General features: G+C 46.4%; 1 protein-coding gene across 1 annotated transcript in view; it reads left to right on the top strand.

Annotated features, from left to right (window-relative positions):
• Nucleotides 1-21,297, top strand: part of BCAS3 (BCAS3 microtubule associated cell migration factor) — a 698,169-nt gene that overhangs the window by 137,834 nt on the left and 539,038 nt on the right. The window contains exon 12 of the mRNA XM_056864967.1: nt 1,211-1,381. Coding sequence (XP_056720945.1) covers nt 1,211-1,381 — 171 coding nt within the window. The remainder of the gene's footprint in view (nt 1-1,210; nt 1,382-21,297) is intronic.

The raw sequence follows: 21,297 nt of genomic DNA, 5'->3' as shown, positions 1-21,297 counted from the left end.
TCTCCAGCTGATAAAGATCAGTTCCCCTGGAGAAAATGGCCTCTTTGGCAATTGGACTCTATGGCATTGAAGTCCCTCCCCTTCCCCCACCCACCCTGTTCAGGCTCTGCCCCAAAAACCTCCCACTGTTGACTTGGCTGCATACTAAGCTGGGTTTGAAGGTCATGCACAGAGTCTGGGAATGAGCACAAAACTAGAAATGCCAGGGTGATGCATGATTCCTGGTTTGCAGTTTGATTGGGGAAATCTGATCTCTGCTGGCTCTGTTCTCAACACACACACCCCAAATATGGTATACTTTGGTGGGTGGGATTGTCGTTTGTTTGCCTGCCCTCTCTGTGTCTCAGCAGCATCCTTCCAAAGACCCCGCCCCCCAAAAAAAACCCAGAACGGCCTAGTCTGGCTTCATTCCAATTAAGATAATTATGTACCTGCAATGCTTTCATGTCTACTTATCTTTGTGAAATATTGGAGGTTATTATGGTAAAGGGAAATGGTTTAAAATCTGGCTTTGCATCCTGGATGGCTCTGAGATGTTTGTGGTTATGGCTATAGGAGACACAGATTTCTGTTCTTCTTTTGATTCTAAAGCACAGCTGTCTGTTACGTCTTACAACGTAAATGTGATATGGCACTGCAAACGAGCTGTTAACAGTTGAAATTTACTGCTGTATTTTCATACCTATATCTGTATACTTCTTCTGGTTTGGAGCAGCTCTTTAATGGAAACACAGTTTGCAGCTGTGAAGTGTTTTACCTCCTGTAACTGGGCTTTACTTTGTAAGTTTTAAGGACAGCAAGGGGCCAAACTCATTTTCTGTTCAATGTCCTTTTTTTGATCAGAGAAAATAACTTATCTAAATTTGTGGAAAATTGGAAACCATTTATGGACTTTCTGCGGAAAAGAATGAACTGATGATTTGTGGGTTTGAAGAGTAGAAGAATAAGAATGTAGGTATGATAGAGAAAAGTTTGATTTTTTAGTTGTAAGAATAATTTAAAAATAATTTTGTATATGCAGCTAGAGAGGTTGTAATTTCTTAATTAGATGTATATTTGATACAAACAAAAACGGAAGTATCTTTTTGTCTCTATGTTTGTTTTTTCATTTTTCTTTATTTTGTTTATTGCAATTTTGTTAACAATAAATTTAATAAAATGAAAAAAAAAGGTAGAGAAAAAAAAGTATGTAATTTTTTTCATTCCCTAGACAATAAAAACCGGACTCACCATGGTGGGGAAAGTTGTGACCCAGCTGACGGGGACTCTTCCATCGGGAGCAACGGAAGAAGAGATCTTGGCTCATAGCAATAGTCGCCGCAGCCCCTTAGTGCCTGGAATTGTCACCGTCATTGATACGGAGACGGTTGGAGAAGGACAGGTAAGACCCATTTTTCATCATGCACTAAACCCAGGGGTATGGAAACTCTCTTTGCTTAGGTGACTTTTTCGTCCTTGATTGGTTCTCAAGGACACCTGCCCCCATGCTTGCCATGAACCCCCCAGGGAGTCTGGAAAGGTTTCAGGGGTGCATTCCAGGTCACCAAGTTAATGGAGGCAGCAGGCCTTTTATGAGTGCTCTGATACTCACTGGAGGAGAAGGTTGGTGGTGAGAAAAGAGCAGCCTCTCTGAGATACTGGTCCATTTCGGATCCCATCAAGGAAACCCAGTGAGAAGGTTCTGAAGAAATTCAGGGTTCTGTGGCACGCAGTTTGAAAACCACCATGTGTAAGAGCGCCAGTGAACAAGAATCTCAATCTGGAGACGCTTCTGAGAAGACCAGTCCTGCATTGAGTTCTTCTCTCTTTCCCCATCCTACTTTGGCAGACTTATCCATGTTTTGAACTCATCGAGTTGTACATCTTCAAGTCCACATCATTGGCCACTACTGGTAGGGATAGACAGGACTGTGACTCTGGTACAGGACTGTGATTCAGTTGGGATTTATATTTCTCTGTAAGATCTTCTATTTCTCCATTGATTTCACACTTTCCTTTACGTTCACATAGTTATCATCTGATTTATCTGCTATCTGGTAAAGATAAGGCTGTTACTCTATCCATAGTTTATTATCTAATGGCAGCCTTGAAGATACGCCGAAAGTTATGACCAAGTTACGCCTAAATGCTCATACGCATACCGGTGCTCTTTTTGAACTGGAACTGGAAATGCCGAAACCTGACACAGGGTTGCTGATTTTTGGCAGCTTGCCCGTATCAAGCATCCTGTCCCAGCAAAGGCGTTAATAAATACGTCTGTACTGGCTGCAGAATTACAGCCCTTGATTGTCTTTGGGGAGGGGGGAAGGGAGGCTAAGGTTGTTTGTGGGGGTGGGGAGTGCATTTCTCTTAACAGGAAGGGCTAATTGGGAATGAACGTGAGCCAGCCCGTGTGCGGCGGGAGAGCCTTCGTGAAAGTGACACTTCTGACAGTGCCAAGTGTCATTCTGCGTCATCTTCGGGTTGGCTCGACGTTGATGTTGATTTGCGGCGACCGCTTGTAATGCAGAGGCCGCCTGATTGTGGCGATGAGTCTGTAACGGAGCGGGACCCAAGGGCTCAGAGCAACTCCTGGGAAGACTGCTGGCTCCTAGAAGGCCTCGTTGCTAGACTCGGCTACCCTGTTAGCAAGCCAGGAAGTGCATGAAGGAGTAAACTGGTCAGGGCCCTTCAGCAAGCACGAGCCCTCCGACAGTTCACAGACGAGACTCGTTTTGGTCTGGTGCCCTTGTCACGCTTCTGTCTTCACGCCAAAGAACCATCGAACGTCTTTACTTTCTCCACGTGTCCCACTTGTACATTGCGCCGGTTGTGCGCAGCATTCCGTTGCTGTGTAACGGCCAGGTGAGTCTTTGGCTCCTTTGGGCTGAAGACACACCATAGTGTTAAGACATTATCGTCCTATAGTATCTTAGCCTAATTAGCATTCCATTAAGAGCCTTATCAAGCATTTCTTAAGGAACCAACGGGTTGAAATTAAATCAAAAGAGTTTCCATCTAGACATTAGGAAGAATTTTCTAACAGTTAGAGCAGTTCCTCAGTGGAACAGGCTTCCTTGGGAGGTGGCGGGCTCTCCTTCCCTGGAGGTTTTTAAGAAGAGGTTAGATGGCTGTCTGTCAGCAATGCTAATTCTATGACCTTAAGCAGATGATGAGAAGGAGGGCATCTTGGCCATCTTCTGGGCATGGAGTAGGGGTCCCTGTGTGTGTGTGTGGGGGAGGTAGTTGTGAATTTCCTCATTGTGCAGGGGGTTGGACTAGATGACCCTGGTGGTCCCTTCCAACTCTATGATTCTATGAAGCCACAGCCTCTGAAGCAGGGGTAAATTGGTTATTTATGTTACCAGGAAAAGTCCAGGAGGGCTGCCGCCCTGCAGGGCCACCTGAACCAGAGCACAGGCCCCCTGCCCTCCATGGTGGGGTCAGCAAAGAATTGGTGTCTGGCTTTGCTCTGCCTACACAGGTGTGGTGCGGCTGGGGAGACAGAGCACTGTGGCCCCTCCTTTCCAGCCCTCTTCGACCTTCCATCAAGCAACAGGGGGTGGAGTAGCAGGAGGGGGTGGGGCCCTTTTCCAGGGTGGTTTTGCCCTTTCCCAGTCTGCCCCAGCCCTGACCTGGATGGCCTAGGCTGGCCCAATCTCCAGATCTCAGAAGCTAAGCAGGTTCGGCCCTGGTTAGTACTTGGATGGGAGACCCCCATAAGAACATAAGGAAGGCCATGCTGGATCAGACCAAGGTCCATCAAGTCCAGCAGTCTATTCACACAGTGGCCAACCAGTTGCCTCTAGGAAGCCCGCAAACAAGATGAATGCAGCAGCAGCATCCTGCCTGTGTTCCAGGGTACCTAGTATAATAGGCATGCTCATCTGATCCTGGAAAGAATAGGTATGTATCATGACCAGTATTCATTTTGACTAATAGCCATGAATAGCCCTGTCCTCCATAAGAACATAAGAAAAGCCCTGCTGGATCAGACCAGGGACCATCAAGTCCAGCAGTCTGATCACACAGTGGCCAACCAGGTGCCTCTAGGAAGCCCACAAACAAGACAACCTCAGCAGCTAATATAATGAGCCTTCTCCTCTGATCCTGGAGAGAATAGGCAAGCATCATGACTAGTATGACCAAAGAAGTCCCAGGTCGCTACTTAGAGGCAGGCCGTGACAAACCATCCCAGAAGGCCTCTTGCCTTCAAAACCCTGAGGGGTTGCCATAAATAGTCTGCAACTTGGCAGCACTTTCAACACCACTCTGCCCCTGCTCTGAAATGACAAGCTGTGCACTGTGCTTCAGTGTTCATTTAAGTGCATGTTTGCTAGGACCGAGATACATCTGCCTCCCGCCTCAGATTTAATTTCTAATGCACAGAAATCAGTGGTGGAGGTAATGGATGGGGGAGCCCGTGAAATATACCAATTAGGGGAGGGTCTGGGAGATGCAGCATCAGACCCCCCACTCTGCCATGGAAGCTTGCTGGGCAATCTTGGGCCAGTCACTCTCTCAACCTAACTGACCTCGCAGGGTTGTTGTGAAGAGAGGGTTGTCAGCCTGCAGGTGGGACCTGGAGATCTCCCAGAATTACAACTGATCTCCAGGCTACAGAGATCAATTTCCCTGGAGGAAATGGTGGCTTTGGAGGCCCCTCCCGTCTCCAAGCCTCCAAACCCTGCCCTCCACAGGCCCCACCCTCAGATCTCTAGGAATTTCTCAACCCAGAGTTGGCAACCCTATGTGAAGATAACAGGAGGCGGGGAATGTTCCACCCCTCCCTGAGAACGTTGGAGGAAGGGCAGGGTAAACATAAAGTAACTCTTGTTTTGCTGCAGGCAACTTGGTGAGTGTAGGTAGGGTTGCCAGACGCAGGTTGGGAAATACCTGGAGATTTTGGGGGGTGGAGCCTGATGAGGGTGGCATTTGGAGAGGGGAGGGACTTCAATGCCATAGATTCCAATTGCCAAAGTGGCCATTTCCTCCAGGTGAACTGATCTCTATCGCCTGGAGATCACTTGTAATAGCAGGGGATCTCCAGCCACCACCTGGAGGTTGGCAACCCTAGATGTAGGCTTGAGAATCAGTATTTTGATATGGCTCTGCTTGGCTATGGTCTGGACTGTATAAACTTTATATGCTGGTAATTCTACCCCTCCCTACACACACACATTTTACACAAATAACAATTGACATTAGAGCTTATAAATATGTTTTTTGAGATTATTTTTCATGAACCAGTTCAAAGAAATACCTTTGTATAAGTGTATGAATTATGGCAGTTGTTCATTTGACCTTCGAGGCCATACTGAGTTTAAACACAAAATAACAGAGGAAGGAGGGGAAAATTACTAAATATTTCACTTAAGTTTTTACAAGGTTCAGTTCTCTTAGAATAAGGTAGTTAGTCCATTTGGGGTTTATTATTCTTTTCCTGGAAAAAATTCTCTTGGCTTTTCGTAGAATGCCAGAAAAATAGAGAGAGAGAAATTCTAGTTCATAAATGTCTCATGAAGCCCCTTTAAAAAAAACACGCAGTCATTATTTCTGACGCTCATTGTCTGCTTCCAGACTCCTCTTGCAAAAGCTTTAGCAATAAAATGATTTATCTTAGGTTTTCAAGTTGCCTTATATATGATTTAGAGGATTTTTGTCTTTAATGAACTTGGCCTCTGATCTTTGCAGTAATCGTGAGTTAGACTACTTAATGGATACTATGAAAAACTTGGCTTTCTTTTGTGTTTTTTCTTTTACCCTTTTTTGCAAAAAACAAAACAAAACAAAACTATGGCGCTGTAGTTATTCAAGTACAGGCTGAAATATAAATAAGAAGTTATTGCTAAGCTGAGGGTTCCCTTTCTGTCTGAAGCCCCCAAAATAACACAGAATAACCATAGACAGAAATACAGACCCTGATCTTGGATCATCTCAAGCCAGAAATAACACTGCGGTGCTTGTATGGCTTTGTCTTGGGATTTAGAAACACCGCTGGAATTAACAATTTAATACTTTTTGCAGTACTGAGGCGGGCCTCAGAATTTTGCAATGTACTTGTCATGAAAGGAAACGATACTGCTGCTGCAGCCCTGCTTTCATGATTCCTGCAGGTCCTGCCAGACACACTACAGGTCTCCCCTTCTCAGCTTTCGTGATTCCTGCAGGTCACAAGCAGGCACGGAATGGCCTGGATGTCTCCATGTCAAAGTGGGGTGTAGTGGCTAAGAGCGGTGGACTCTGATCTGGAGAACCGGGTTCGATTCCCCACTCCTCCACATGAAGCCTGCTGGGTGACCTTGAGCCCGTCACAGTTCTCTCTGAACCCTTTCAGCCCCATAAGGTGCCTGTTATGGGGTGGGGAAAGGCGATTGTAAGCTGCTTTGAGACTCTTTACGGTTGAGAAAAGTGGAATATAAATACCAACTCTTCTTCATCTGGAGAGCCAGCATGGTATAGTGGCTAAGAGCGGTGGATCTGGAGAACCGGGTTTGATTCCCCACTTCCGCACATGAGCAGTGGACACTAATCTGGTGAACTTGATTTGTTTTCTCACAAGGGTTGCCGGGTCCCTCTTTGCCACCGGTGGGAGATTTTGAGGGTGGAGCCTGAGGAGGGCGGGGTTTGGGGAGGGGAGGGGCTTCACTGCCATAGAGTTCAATTGCCAAAGTGGCCATTTTCTCCTGGTGAACGGATCTCTATTGGCTGGAGATCAGTTGTAATAGCTGGAGATCTCCTGAGACTACCTGGCAGTTGGCAACCCTATTTCCCACTCCTACACATGAAGCCAGCTGGATGACCTTGGGCTAGTCACACTCTTTCAGCCCCACCTACCTTACAGGGTGTCTCTTGTGGGGAGGGGAAGGTGACTGTAAGCTGGTTTGATTCTCCCTTAAGTGGCAGAGAAAGTCGGCATATAAAAACAAACTCTTCTTCTTCATCTGTTGCACATGTTGGAGACCCCATAGAGTGAGGCTATCTATATATATCCTCATGCACAGGGCATGTTGCCTTTTCTCTGTTGTTCACGTTCTTCTTCTTCCTTCTTCCTCTTCTTCTTGTCAGTTTGAATTCCTCTGGATAGCTTTAGGCAAGATTCATCTCTCATTCCCCCACCCCCACTTGAGCAACTTAGAGACCATGATACTGACCGACCTAGCAGGGTTGTTGTCAAGATTGCTGAGCATGTACTCAATATAAATTTCTCTTTCCTTCTCAGTAGCTCTAGTGCTTGCTGCCCTGCCTTTTTATTTATACCCCACTTTTCTCCCAAAGGGACCCTAACTGGCTTAAAACAGAGAATAGACCTGCATAAATAAACCTGTGCAGGATAAACAAAACTAAATGAACAAGCCCCTCTCATGCCTGTCCTGGACTCACTAGCTGGCTTCTTCAGCAATATAGGCCGCAGACCAGGGGCCACAACCTGCTCCCAAGGGCAGAGATCACCTGAGATCACGGCCAGACTTGATAAGGTACCCAAAACAGGAAGCGGAAAAACAGTCCTCAGCAAAGATGTTACACAGCTGGAAAAGATGTTTCTTGTCTTACTCCTTCCCTCCTTGGAAACTTGTATCACACAAGAGAAAGGAAAGACAGTCTGAAGTCCTGTGGCAAAGTTTGATGAACTTTTGAGGGTCGAGGCTCACTTGTGTTCTGAATTAAAATTGAAGGCATGCTTCTTTATTTTGCCTGGAAAAGGTTTACTTTGAGCAGGAGTTACCAGTTGTTCCAGAGGTGCAGTTAATGGCACTGCATCTCTGCCTTGGGGAGTGGTTGAAATCTCCCGCCCCACCCTGTGAAGAGACGTGGAAGAATGTGAGGCCAGCTGGAAGGAGGCAAGGACAGAACCGTGGCTGGTGCAGAGGTAACAGCGGGCCATCTTCTCTGCTCCCTACTGTTTCATTCTCTCACTAGTGAACTTACTGCCTTTGTCAACCTGACGGTTTTCATGTGGCATGCTCCTACTTCATAATTTGTGAATGATTGCGGTATGCCGTGCCCAGGCAGGAGAAAAGAACTTCTCCTTCCATTGTCTGCACTGGAGACATGTAGAAGCAGGAACTTCAAGACCCGTGACTGGCTAGCGGGATGAATGAATGAAGAGACACACCCCAGCACCAAACGCAGAAAGAATAGGAACCTGCCAACGTTCGACATTTTTATTTTTGAACAACAAATGGGAGGAAGAGAGGGTGTATACACAGATATCTGCATGAAAGAACTAAGCTCATCTTAATCCACCCTTTTATAGGAAGGTGGTTTTAGTGTGTGCAAAGAGTCATTCTGTGCATTGTTTAAATAGGGTAGTCTAATATGATAGTTAATCTTCTCTGGCCAAAATCTTGGTATGACGAGGCAATCCTTGAAAGAAGCTTAAAGGAGAAGGGCCATGGCTCAGTGGAAGAGCATTTGCTTAGTTTATGGAAGGTCCCGGCTTCACTCCTTGGCATCCCAGCCTTCAAGCCTATTATACTAGGTGCTGTGGAACACAGGCAGGATAATGTTGCTGCGGTTGTCTTTTTTAAAAAAAAATTATTGGAAAAAACCAATGACAATAACAACAACTAAAAAAAGCAGAATTACTGACAGTCTTCGTAATTCTAAATACAATACACACACACACACACACAATAAAATAAGATCAAGTCTCCCATGCTACAGCTTATTTCTGTGTCTTCATATTCATCATTACCGTATATACTCGAGTATAAGCCGAGTTTTTCAGCCCAAAAGGCTGAAAAAGCCGTCCTCGGCTTATACGTGGGTCAATACGGTAGAGGAGGGAGGGAGGAGGGAGGGGGAAACTTACCGCCGCCACCATTGCCGCCGGGCCCGCGCGGCTTCCCCCGGCCAGGAGCGCCCTGGGGGGGGCCTCCTGTGGCCGCGGGAAGGCCCCGCCGCCCCCGGGCGTGCGCGGCTCCTTCCGGCCTGGACCGGCCTGGGAGGGCCTCCTGCGGCTTCGGGAAGGCCGCGCCTCTGCCGGGTGCGCCCGGCTCCCCCCGGCCTGGACCGACCTGGGAGGGCCTCTAGCGGCCGCGGGGGGGGGCCCACCGCCGACGCCTTCGCTGGGCCTGGAGCGAAGGTAAGCCTGCTGGGGGGGAGGGGTTATAAACCGACCCTCGGCTTATCCACGGGTGCCTAATTCCCCCCCATTTTTGGCCTAATTTCTCCCCATTTTTGGGGAGAAATTAGGCACCTCGGCTTATACGTGGGTCGGCTTATACACGGGTATATGCGGTATGTCCTGACTGAGCGCAGCGCATTCCTCTTTCCCGCCCTTATTTATGACATTCTCTATTTAACTTATTGTTTGTGGCCATACCGCATCCAATCTTATTGTATCTCTGTTTTTCTGATATGCTGTTAGCTTAATTAAAACATATATTTCTTTAACTTTAACCAGCCATTCCTCTGTCTTTGGAGTTGATTTTTGTTTCCAGTGACTGGCAGAGGTCGTTCTAGCCACAGTTATCATATGTAACACCATAGAAAGTTGATCTTTAGCTAGATTAGGTACCAGATTTAACGAGAATATCTCAGGTTTACATGGAATGTAAACCTCAATTCCAACCGTTAGAAATTTCACTATTTCAGACCAAAATGATATAACTCACATTTCTACCACGTGTATAAAATCTGCTTGTTTTCTATCACAGTACCAACAGCTGTTTTCTGATTTATGGATTTTACTTAGTCTAAGTGGGGTTATATACCACATATATACCATCTTTATTAGATTTTCTCTCATTTGCATACTGACTGTAAAATCTAATCCTTTTGTGAAAATGTGTTCCCATTCTTGGTCACTTAATGCTCTGTCTAAGTAAGTGTTTCATTTATCCCGATATCCCGTTGTTTGATTTAATTTATCTTTATGTATAATTGTATATATTTTTGAAGTTGGAGTTTTGTCTTGTAACAACTGCTGCGGTTGTCTTGTTTGTGGGCTTCCTAGAGGCATATGGTTGGCCACTGTGTGGCTGGACTTGATGGGCCTTGGTCTGATCCAGAAGGGCTTTTCTTATGTTCTGAAGATCTTAGGTGGCAGGTGTTGGAAAAGATCTTTCTCCGCCTCTGATCCATACACAAAAGCTTATTTATTTATTTGCAGAATTTATGCCCGCCTTTCTGCCCTCATCAGGGCCACAAAGGCGGCCAACTTTAAAAACATACATAATAAAAACACATCTTAAAAACCATTAATCAAAAGAAAAACGCATCATGGAAGCAACTAAAACCAAAGCTAAAACGTGCATCCCAAAACATAAAAACAACTAAGAGACGGCACAAAAGAGCACTGAGAGAATACCAAATTTTTAAAAAAGTATTCACTCACTGGCAGATAGGGTTGCCAACCTTCAGGTAGTAGCTGGAGATCTCCTGCTATTACAACTGATCTCCAACCGATAGAGATCAGTTCACCTGGAGACAATGGCCGCTTTGGCAATTGGACTCGATGGCCCTCCCCTCCCCAAACCCCGCCCTCCTCAGGCTCCACCCCAGAAACCGCCCGCCAGTGGTGAAGAGGGACCTGGCAACCCTACTGGCAGATGACGGGTGAATCTAGGGTGGACTCTGTTCATATGAAGCTTGACGATGGGAGAAAAGCATGAAAGAAGAAAAGTTGGTTTTTGTACCCTGCCTTTCTCTGCCTTTTAAGGAGGCTCAAACTAGCTTACAGTCGCCTTCCCTCCCCCTCCCCAAAGCAGACACCTTGTGAGGTAGGTGGGGCTGAGAGAGTTCTGAGAGAACTATGACAAGCCCAAGGTCACCCAGCAGGCTTCATGTGAAGGAGTGGGGGAATCAAACCCAGTTCTCCAGATTAGAGTCTGCTGGTCATGTGAAGGAGTGGGGAATCGAACCCGGTTCTTCGGATTAGAGTCTGCTGGTCATGTGGAGGAGTGGGGAATCGAACCTGGTTCTCCAGATTAGAGTCCACCACTCCTAACCACTACACCCAGAATCCTGCAACACTTATTGGGCTCCTGTAGCAAGGAAGTTGATATACGCTGTCTTCCCTGAAAGTCCAACAGCCCGTTTGCTATGAGAAACAGTACCTGGGTTTATGCCACTTTCCCTTGGCAAGTATGCTTTGGTGTAGGTGAAAATGCAGTGTAGGTTAAGGATGGGGTGGTGGTTTATAAAATCAGTTTCTGAGAGGAGAAAGAAAATAATCTTTCTCCCATACTGTTAGAACTGTGTCTTTGCCCATTGAAGCTGCAGTCGGACAAAAGGATTTCTCCAATTTTAATTCAGAAAAAGGAAGGTGACAACACAAAATTCACTTCACAGCAACAGAATGTAACCATTGGCCAGTGGTTTAGATAAGATTAGACAAATTCAGGGAGAAGAAGTCCAGTCAATGGAGGTTAACTGCGGTAACTAAATGGAACTTCCATGTTCCTGGGCAGTGTACCTTTGAATAACAGTTGCTGGTGAACAGCATGTACGAACTGTTCATTACCTTTATTAATTTATTTACAGAATTTGTAAGCCACTTTTTATATTGATGACACCTTGCTTATGTTTCCTGTCTGGCCACACTGGGAAAGCAGCTGCCGGTCTAGATGGACCCTTGGTCTTGACTCAGCCAGGTTCTTCTAATGTTCTTGGAATGACTCGCCCAAGGATGGTCTTGATAGGGATTTAAACCTGGGCCTCCTTGTCTGGTTCCAGCCCTCCTTCTGCCCTGCCGCACCAGCTCTGAAATCTATTTGCAGGAAAAAATATTTTAGCGATCCTTATTAACAACCATTTTTGAGAAATTTCACATGCGGTAGCTGTTTATGTACTAGTTTTACATTAAAAAAAAATTCCCTCTTTCCCAGAAAAACCAGTGCTACTTTTTGAAATAGGACTGTAGTATCATTTTTAAAAGTGTAGAAATGTTGAATTATTGGGCTTGGCTGTTGTGTTTATATTTGAACGCTGAGTAAAAATAATTACCAAGAAGCCCAAACAACCTTGTGGTCAACCAAAATGCATTAACAAGGTTTGTGAGCTTGCTTAAGCTTCCTTTTAATGAAGTGTTAGCAAACTTTTCAGTTAGATGTAATGGCTATTTCTTTGGAGCCATTAATTAGTCGAAATGAGCAGAAATAAAGATATACAGATTTCCTCTTTTTCTCCCTCCCCCCTAATTGAAATTAAACGCATAAACATTTAGTGGGTAGAGGTCTTTTTTTAAAGTTTTCTTTTGACCTTTGATTTTGGACTTAATTAATTCATTGGGTGGGACCACCCAGCATGAGTCTGAAAGAACAGTCTTTCTCAACTGTCTGCAATGTAGGGCTTTGAGCATAAACCCATTAAACAATCTATATAGCTGATGAAGAATACAAGTTAACTTAAAAAAAATGTTAACATTTTCATTGAAATAATGAAACTGGATGACAGTGGTCAGCAGTGCTGCTTCAGAAGTTCCGGCTCCCAGAATTTATTACAGATTTGCCCAATCCACAGTCTTTATATTGCCTGCCAATTACAGAGACTGATGCTGGATACCCCATTTTCTTTTCATGCCTGAAGGGGGAATCCAGGAACCCACAGGATGTACTCTCCCAAGCCAGGTACCTGAACAGTGGTCCCTTGGGGTTCCTTCGGTGAGGCCTGGACTTCCAGATACATATTTAGCCATGTGGGTTGCTATACCAGGTGCAATCTCTGTGAGATGCAAAAATTTGTGCAGGATCAAAACTTCCCATGGTGCATGCGCCATGATCTTTGCTGGATTCAGTCTATATGAGTGCCTTTGAACCACTGGCACCGAATCCTGCACAAAACAGCGTGCACCAAAACCGCTTCATCTAAATGTGGTTTTATAAAAATGTAGTTTCTTCAACCTTTTCAGACCTGTGAACCACCATTTGACTGTAGGCGGCAATATCACAGCTGTGTGTAAGCTGTCCAGGTTGGAAAAGCGGTCTGGGACTCGGTTCTTGAGATCCGTTGTGCAGAAGGCGGTCTCGCGCATGCACACAGAAGAAGCTTCCAGGCAAGGGCCTTGGCCCCTTATGCATTTGAACACATGAAGCTGCCATATAGTGAATCAGACTGTTGATCCATCAGTCAGTAATCTCTACTCAGACCTGCAGCGGCTCTCCAGGGTCTCAGGTAGCGGTCTTTTGCATCACCTAGGGGCACTTTCACAAATGCCGAATAATGCACTTTCAATCCACTATCAATGCACTTTGAAGCTGAATTTTACTAGGGCCATTTATGCATGGGAGGTTTTGCCTTAGATTTGCTGCTCTCTAGATTCCCATTTTTCCGATCCAAATTCTCAGAACTCTGCATGGGTGCTTATTTTTGAGTTTTGAGAATTCGGATGCAGAAAATGTGCATCAAGAGAGCAGCAAATCCAGGGCAAATCCTCCCATGCATAAATGGTGTGAACTGGCAAAATCCACTTTCAAAAGATTGTTAAAGTGTACTGAAAGTAGACTGAAAGTGCATTATTTGGCATGTGTGAAAGTGCCCCAACTTGCCTAGTCCCTTTAACTGGAGATGCCAGGAATTGAACCTGAGACCTTCTGCATGCCAAGCAGATGCTCTACTACTGAGCCACAGCCCCTCCCCATTCTGTGTGACATTCTCCCCCCCCCCTTAACATTTTACTACAGTGAAGACAGTTTAGTGAGGAGAAGGGAATGGCATATTGCCACAACATCCAAAGTTAATTTCCATTTAGTTTAGGATTGATTAAAAACCGAGGCCAACAAAAGATGCTTATCGAATATCAAGAATCTATGAGAAAAGCCAACCCATGGGCCCCAGGCCAAGCGCTTAACAAATGAATGACCTCCCGACAATAAAACTTGAACCGACCACATAGGCTGTTGTCGCCAGTGTTTATTTACAGCAAAATGCCATTTTCACAGATGATAATGCAGTCTGAGTACCCTTGGCATCGTCTTCCTCCTCGCCTCTTTCCGTCTTTGTTTTTTATCTATGCTTATTACAGAAGAATTCTCTTTATATAAAAAGGCAACAGGATTCCCTCCGAGCTTAATACTGTCTGCCTTAACTTTTATTAAAGGGGTTCTGCTTTTTGTCAAGAAGACATTTTTGCCACAAATTAATGGCTCCGACCAAGCGAAAGGCTGCTCCGAGTAAAGGCAGGATTCTCTTAAAAGGCGCAGGACAGTTAACGTAGTTGCAGGTTTATCGTATTTCTCTCCCCCCACCCCGCCCGGTTGATGTTTGACCTCCCTTGCAATGCTTCAAGGGGCCGCTTGTTTTTTCTCTCTCTTTTCTGGGCCGTTTGGTTTTTCTTTGCACATCTTAAAACATTTGAAGACAAACTGGCTGGATCTTGTGGGGTCCACTCTGCTGGGGGAGGAGGTTTCCTCAGGGAGAAGGAGCCTCTCCCCTGAAACTAAGAGAATGGATTTTCAGAATCCAGTGTTACGTTGGCTCCATTAGACTGGATGGATACTGTGCAGGGATCCCACCCATGCTGGGTGGGGCATAGGGTACCCTTGTTTGTGCCTGTGCCTGTACAATGCATCAAAGGTAGCCTGACGTCACAAGAGCTGGGACTTCTGTTACCTGTGTTTTCAGGAGCACCCAAGCCCTCCCTTCACCTTGTTCTCTTCCCAACATGGAGAGACCTTTCTCTGCTGCTTCTGCTGTCCAAGAATGTGGTGGGGGAAGTTCCTTCCGTGTCAGGAGGGAAGCTGAGCATGTGGAGTTATCATTCAGAAGGTTAATTTTGGATGTCCAGCAGACATAGTATGAACCTGTTTTTTTCCCCAGGCTCCACCCCTAAAAATGCCAGAATTTCCTACCCTGGAGTTGGCAAGCCTAAAACTCAGTGCTGTGTATAGACTACTGTAAAATTATGCATATGGGGCATCAGCTGACACTGGGGCTGTGCCCTCTTAGTTACGAAATCCACACTTTCTGAAGTCTGTGGGCATGTTTCACAGTGGAGTGAATTCTACACTCGACCTATTCAGGTTTCAATTTATAGTTTAGATGCATAACTGATCATCCATACATTGGTCTGTGTGCTGCTGGGGGTGTTTGACCCATTTAGTGGACAAATATGGCTCTTGTTAGCCAACCAGCACTCAGGTGGTTCTTCTAGTCTCGTAATGTGTTATAAGCATACTTGAGATAGGGAAGTTGACCATCCATTTCCCCTTGGAAGGTGAAGGTACACAGAGCAGAGTGCCAGTGGAGTGGCCTTTACAGCGGTGGACTGCAGAGACCCAGATTCCAGTCTATTCATGAAGTTCCTTGGGTGACCTTGGGTGGATCACTCTCTCCCAACCTAGCTTTGCCTTACAGGGTTGGTGTGAAGGTCAGATGGAGGTCAAACATATCATCATGGAATTTCCTATATTTAATAAGCTGAGGGCCGGGTTAATTACTTCTTTATTTTAAAATATGGAAATGTCCGACGAGGCATCTGGCGGTACAAGTGCACAGATTCTGTTACTCTGTCTGTGGCAAAATGTATAGGGGCAATAATTAAATACCGAGAGAATAACACTAAGGCCTTTTTATTTCTTTATTTTCTGCTCAGGGCTATAGCTGTATGAGCAGAGATAGATAGATAGATAGATAGATAGATAGATAGATAGATAGATAGATAGATAGATAGATAGATAGATAGATAGATAGATAGATAGATAGATAGATAGATGATGGAGGAGAGCACCATGTGTGGATCTCTGAGGAAGGGCAGGAATAAAAATGTGATATCCCCTGCGGAAGATCATTTGAGCTCGAAAGGAACATCTGAGGAGTTTTTAGGGATGAAAAACTGAAGCCACAAAAGGCAGCAGTCCTTCTCCCTTTTTGTCAGCCTCTCTGTCTTTTACCCATCTATCCTTGCAGGCATGCTTAGGAAATGATGATAGGGACACAGCAGTTGCACAGCCTTACTTTAAGATCCAAGTTGGTGTTCTCCTGGGCAGACGTGAGACCATATCCTTTCATCCGTTGCATGTACTTTGGCTCTTCCCTTTGCATTTGCTGACCCTACTTTAATGGTCTCTCATTTCCCCCCTCTTGAGGAGGCCTCTGACTGACAGTTATGGACAATTGCAAAAAGCTGTTGAGAAGCCAGGGAGACCAGATCTTCTGGACTTCAAAGTTAAGGCAGCCACAATTTCCACTCTTAAACAGGACGAGAGAGAGAGAAACCCATCGAATATGCTCATTAATTACACGCCGCTAAATTCTTCCTGGCATGTTTGTGCTGCTGATGACAGAATGTGTATTTTTTAAAAATAATAATAATGCTGCTATATATTAAATAGATGGATTCCTTTCTCTAATGTAATCCAGATTCCAAATATTGTGCTGTCTGTTAATGTCAGAATCAAAGTAAAAGGTATTTATGGTTCTGTCCACAGTTCATGGAAACTCAGCGATGGTTGGGTGTGTGCTCCCTTTCCATGCTTTAGCAAAGGTTTTCCTCATTTTCCTAGAGCATACAAGGATGTTCTAATAAATTACATTGGTTACCAGGAACTTTAATTTCATTTGTGCTTTTGAGGGGGCAGGTAGGGTTGGGGTATAGACAGTGCAGTTACAATGCTAGTGCAGCTTCCAGACGCCCGATGGGAAAGCTAGCGAAAGGGGGCGGGATGGGGTCAGGGTGAGAACAGCCAACTCTCCTATTGAGTGTTATGGGGAAGGAAGTAGGGCTTATGGGAAGTGGTTATCCCAACCCCCCAGCTATTTATCTAGGTATTTATTTATTTAATTCTTTTTTATCCTACCTTTTCCCCCAATGGGGACCCAAGGTGGCTTCCATCAGTCTCCTTTCCTCCATTTTATCCTGTGTGAGGTAGGTTAGGATGAGAGAGGGAGAGGGGTCCAAGGTCACCCAGTGAGCTTCCATAGCATGAGTGAGGGTTCAAACCAGGGTCTCCCAGATCCTAGGCTGACTCTTGTTAACCGCTGCACCCCACTGACTGTCAAGCTAGAGGAAGGGGAATGGGTTGGGAGCAGCCACAGCTTCCCTGAGAGGGTGGGGTGGGGGGTTCTTAGCCAGTAGAGACAGGGCCTTCTCTGTAGTGGCACTTCACCTATGGAACACCCTCCCCACATCAGTTTGCTGGGTACTTACTCTTCTTTTTGTTTTCCCAGGCAATTTGCTAAAAGTGGAATTTTTAAGTGGTCACGTCATTGTTTTTAAATCTTGGTTTTTAAATAGTTTCTTTTATCCTTTTTATTGCTGCTGCTCTGTTTACTCCTGATTTGGATTTTAGTTTTGCCTGTTACATTTCAATGTGGGCAGAAGGTTACCAACCAGTACAAGGGTATGACACCATCCTTGCTGCTCTGACACTCAAGCTGATGCTCCTGAAGTCACCACCTGCCCTCCAGGGTACCAGTGGTCAGCATGGGTCTTGGGCTAGTCCCCTGGGGTTTCTAGATCTCTGCGTTGCTGGATTGCCATTCTGGATGCTCAAGAACACTTCTGACTGGAAGGGCCACAAAGACCCCTGTAGATATAACTGGGGTGTGCACGCAGCTAAAGCCGAAGGCCCCCCCCCCTGAAAAATACCTTTTTGATATTTTTTGGGGTTTTTTAACTGATTAAAAAAATGGTGGCAATTAAAAGGAAAAAATGGAAAAAGCAGATCCTAAATAATGCTGGTTTTTGGCATTATTCGGGGCTGCTTTGCCCCCGTCGCTATTTTCTACTGCCGATCTTCTTTGAGTGACCCCAAGTTCTAGAATTATGAATGAGGACAGCAAAATTCTTCCCTTTTCTCTCTTGTCTTGCTTCAGCTCAGGTAGAATTTTGTAAATCTTTATCATGCCCCCCCACCCCCCAGCCATATGCCTTGTCTTTAAACATCTCTAAATGCTTGGTCGAGGTCAGACCTCCTGCCCCCTCATTTACTTCTGAGGAGACGGAGGCCTCCAGACCGTGCCAAGGGAACTGGCCAGGGAGGACCACAGAAGCCCCATGTGATGCCAAAGGAGCAGCTTCCCAGCCCCACACGACACCCAGAGATGCCAGGCAGGCCAGGGGCCGGCCAGCAGCCAACCCCTGAGGGCCAGCAGCAGAGGCACAAGGGTGGCAGGGGAGCAGCAGAACCCCACCACAGGCGACGGCCTGTTCCTCATCTGTTATGGGAGCCAGGAAGGCTTCTTTGCAAGGCCAGGGCAGGAGACAGGCTGCAGTGACCTCCTTAGGCCAGATGGGCCTAAAGGGCTTCTTGGGGGGAGAGGGGCAAGGCTCCCAGACAGGCAGCGGCCCATTGGGCCTAGGACCTGCCACTCCCATAGGCCCGTCCCCCAAGATAGAGGGAGTGGGTGAAGCCGGAATCGTCCCACTTCCAGGCAGACCTGAGAGAGCTAGGGAGGAAGGAGCAGACCTCACCTAAGGCAGCCAAGGAGAGGTTACTGGCAGGAGTGGGAGAGGAAAGAGGGTACTGTAAAAAACAACAGCACAGCCCTCCTTGCTCATTTCTGAGGTTCTCCTCCCAGGGCAAGCCCTACTAAAGGAACCCTGGAGAATAGGGTTGCCAGGTCCCTCTTCTCAACCGGCGGGAGATTTTGGGGGCGGAGCCTGAAGAGGGCAGGGTTTGGGGAGCAAGGGACTTCAATGCCCTAGGGTTCAATTGCCAAAGTGACCATTTTTCTCCAGGTGATCTGATCTCTATCAACTGGAGATCAGTTGAATTAGCAGGAGATCTCCTGCTTCTACCTGGCAGTTGGCAACCCTACTGGAGAAGGAGGTAGCACCGGACTGCAGCCCAAGGCTGGAGTCTGACAACACTTTAGTGTTTCTTTGTAGAGAGAGAGATCTGAGCCCTTCTTTATTTTTTGTTCTTTTCTGCAGCATTTCCAAGCTATTTTGCCCAGCTTCTTTTTGAGATGAGGCCATTTCTACTGCATCTGCACAAAAGATTGCTCCAAATGTTCTGTAGCTCTGTTCTTGAATAGAGAGGCCAATTAGAGACTGCATCCAAAAACACTCAGCATCTCAGCAGTGCTGAAATCTAAGTACCATGAGGTCCCTGGCTGTCTCCCACCAATTGATAAATGTCTCCATTTCTGGTTGAACTAGGGTGAAGGACACAGAATGGACATAGCATAGCCAGACTTTAAAAGCTGCGCTCTAGCATTTGGGGAAGTGTAACACAGCTGTCGTCCCATCAAACTCGTGATCTGCCTGCCTGCCTGTCTCATATGGCAGGTGTCACCAATTGTGAAAAGCCTGTGAGTGTTTTTGAAAGTTTGAGAGCAGGTAGTGGGCACCATAACAAAATGGTTGCTGGGGGAATAACATCTGGGTCCAATCGCAAAGCCCTGGGAGGTTCCACAGAATGTTAGGAGATTCTAAGGCAAGCATGATGGAAGCAGCCATTTCAGAATTCGTGCTCCCTACAGGCTTAAAAGTGATGCCTCCTGAGCTCTTCTGAAGCACCTCGTACTTCTCGGAGAAAAGGTGAGTGGGTGTCACGTTGAGGGTGTGTCTGTGTGAAGTGCCATCAACTAGCAGCCCACTTATGGCAACTCCTCAGGGGATTTTCAAGACGAGAGATGTTCAGAGGTGGTTTGCCATCGTCTGCCTCTCCATAGCGACCACTCATATTCCTTGGTGGTCTCCCATCCAAGTACTATCCAAGGCCAACCCTGCTTAGTTTCCGAGATCTACATTGGGCTACTGGGCCATCGAGGTTATGGCAAAGCAGTGGTGGAAAGGGCTGTCAAGTCTCAGCTGACTTATGGCAACCCTTTATGGGGTTTTCAAGGCAAGAGATGAACAGAGGTGGTTTGCCATTGCCTGCCTCTGCAGAGGGACACTGGACTTCCTGGGTGATCTCCCATTCAAGTACCAACCATGCCTGAGCCTGCTTAGCTTCCGAGATCTGACGAGATTAGGCTAACCTGGGCCATGCAGGTCAGGGCAGATGATGTTGAGGGTAGCTATTTAAAAAACCCTGTTCTAGGGGGAATGATGAACCAGAATACAGACAGTGCTGAGAAAGAGTCTTTAGGTACTGCATGGCCATTAATGGCAGGCTGCTTGTTGTTCTCAGGTGGTTGACACTAGGGCTGTCAAAAAAAAAAATTCGGTACAGTTCGGATTCGGCCGAATTTGACCCTTGTGGGTTCGGTACGTGCCGAAGTCCGAACTCCCCCGCTTCGGATCCCCGGTAATTCGGGGGGATCCAGAGTTCGGGGGAAAATTCGGCCCCAGCGCGCCTTCAGAGGGATTCCCTGAAGGCGCGCGGGGGCCCTTTAAACTGATCTGAGCCTTCCAGCTGGGAGGCGCAGATCAGTTTAAAGGGCAGCCCGCGCCTCTCCAGCGGAGCCCGCTGAAGGGGGGCGGGCTGCCCTTTAAACTGACCTGCGCCTCCCAGCTGGGAGGCTCAGATCAGTTTAAAGGGCGGCCCGCGCCTTTCAGCGGGCTCCCCTGAAGGGGGGCCGAATTTGCCGAATTTATTCGCGAACTCCCGAACTCGCTGAATTCAGGCCCCCCGGTTGCCCGCCAGTTTTGAGTTCGGATCCGTCCGAACAGAAAATCACCGAATCAGGGGAAATTCGGTTGATTTTCAGTTCGGACCGAACCGAATTGACAGCCCTAGTTGACACTATATGTGTGGGATGGGGGTTGCTTATCAGCATTTGGTGTTGGCAGAGTGCGAGTCACGCAGCAAACTCATATTCACTGATTAAAGATAAAAGTGTTTATTAGGAAACTACATTATAGATAGGAAAGCTGAGAAACAATGATAGCCTCTAGCTACCTAGCTGACTAAGAGGAGAGGAAGAAGAGTATTTGAGAAGAAGCAAGAGATTGCTCCGGAGAATATCAATCTAGGGACAGACAAGAGGTGACACATAAAAGAATGGAAAGGCCCCTAATCTAGCTGACCACTTGCCCGCCCCCTGCTGGGTCGTCTTCTCATTGCTAATTCCAACATCCTTGGAAGTCCTCCAAGTTCTTCAGCAATGTCAAGGGAGGGATTTGCTGGGGAAACAACCCTCAAGTGGATCTGGACCCAGTGACATGAAGAGCTGGCAACTGTGCATTCTGTTTCCCTTCCTTTTCTTGTAATGTAGTTGAGGCAACCCGTGATGTGATGTCTTCCCATTGAGTGATTTTTACACCTTCATTCAATGTTGCTGGTTCTACTGATGGGATTGGGGAGGGAAGAGGTAGGGAAATGCTTGTTGTAATGAAGTCATGCATAATCACCTGTTCAGCCAAGGAGGAATAATTTGATGGAGTTCCATGACTGGCAGTAAATGTCCTGAGATGCTCAGGAGAAAGGCATGCATATAAATATTTTAAATAAATACGTCAATAAATATGTCTGCTTCCACCTC

Source organism: Euleptes europaea, chromosome 19 (genome assembly GCF_029931775.1).
Source record: "Euleptes europaea isolate rEulEur1 chromosome 19, rEulEur1.hap1, whole genome shotgun sequence".
Classification (NCBI taxonomy): Eukaryota; Metazoa; Chordata; class Lepidosauria; order Squamata; family Sphaerodactylidae; genus Euleptes; species Euleptes europaea.
The sequence above is the reverse complement of the archived record's forward strand: the minus strand, read 5'-3'. Positions and strand labels throughout refer to the sequence as shown.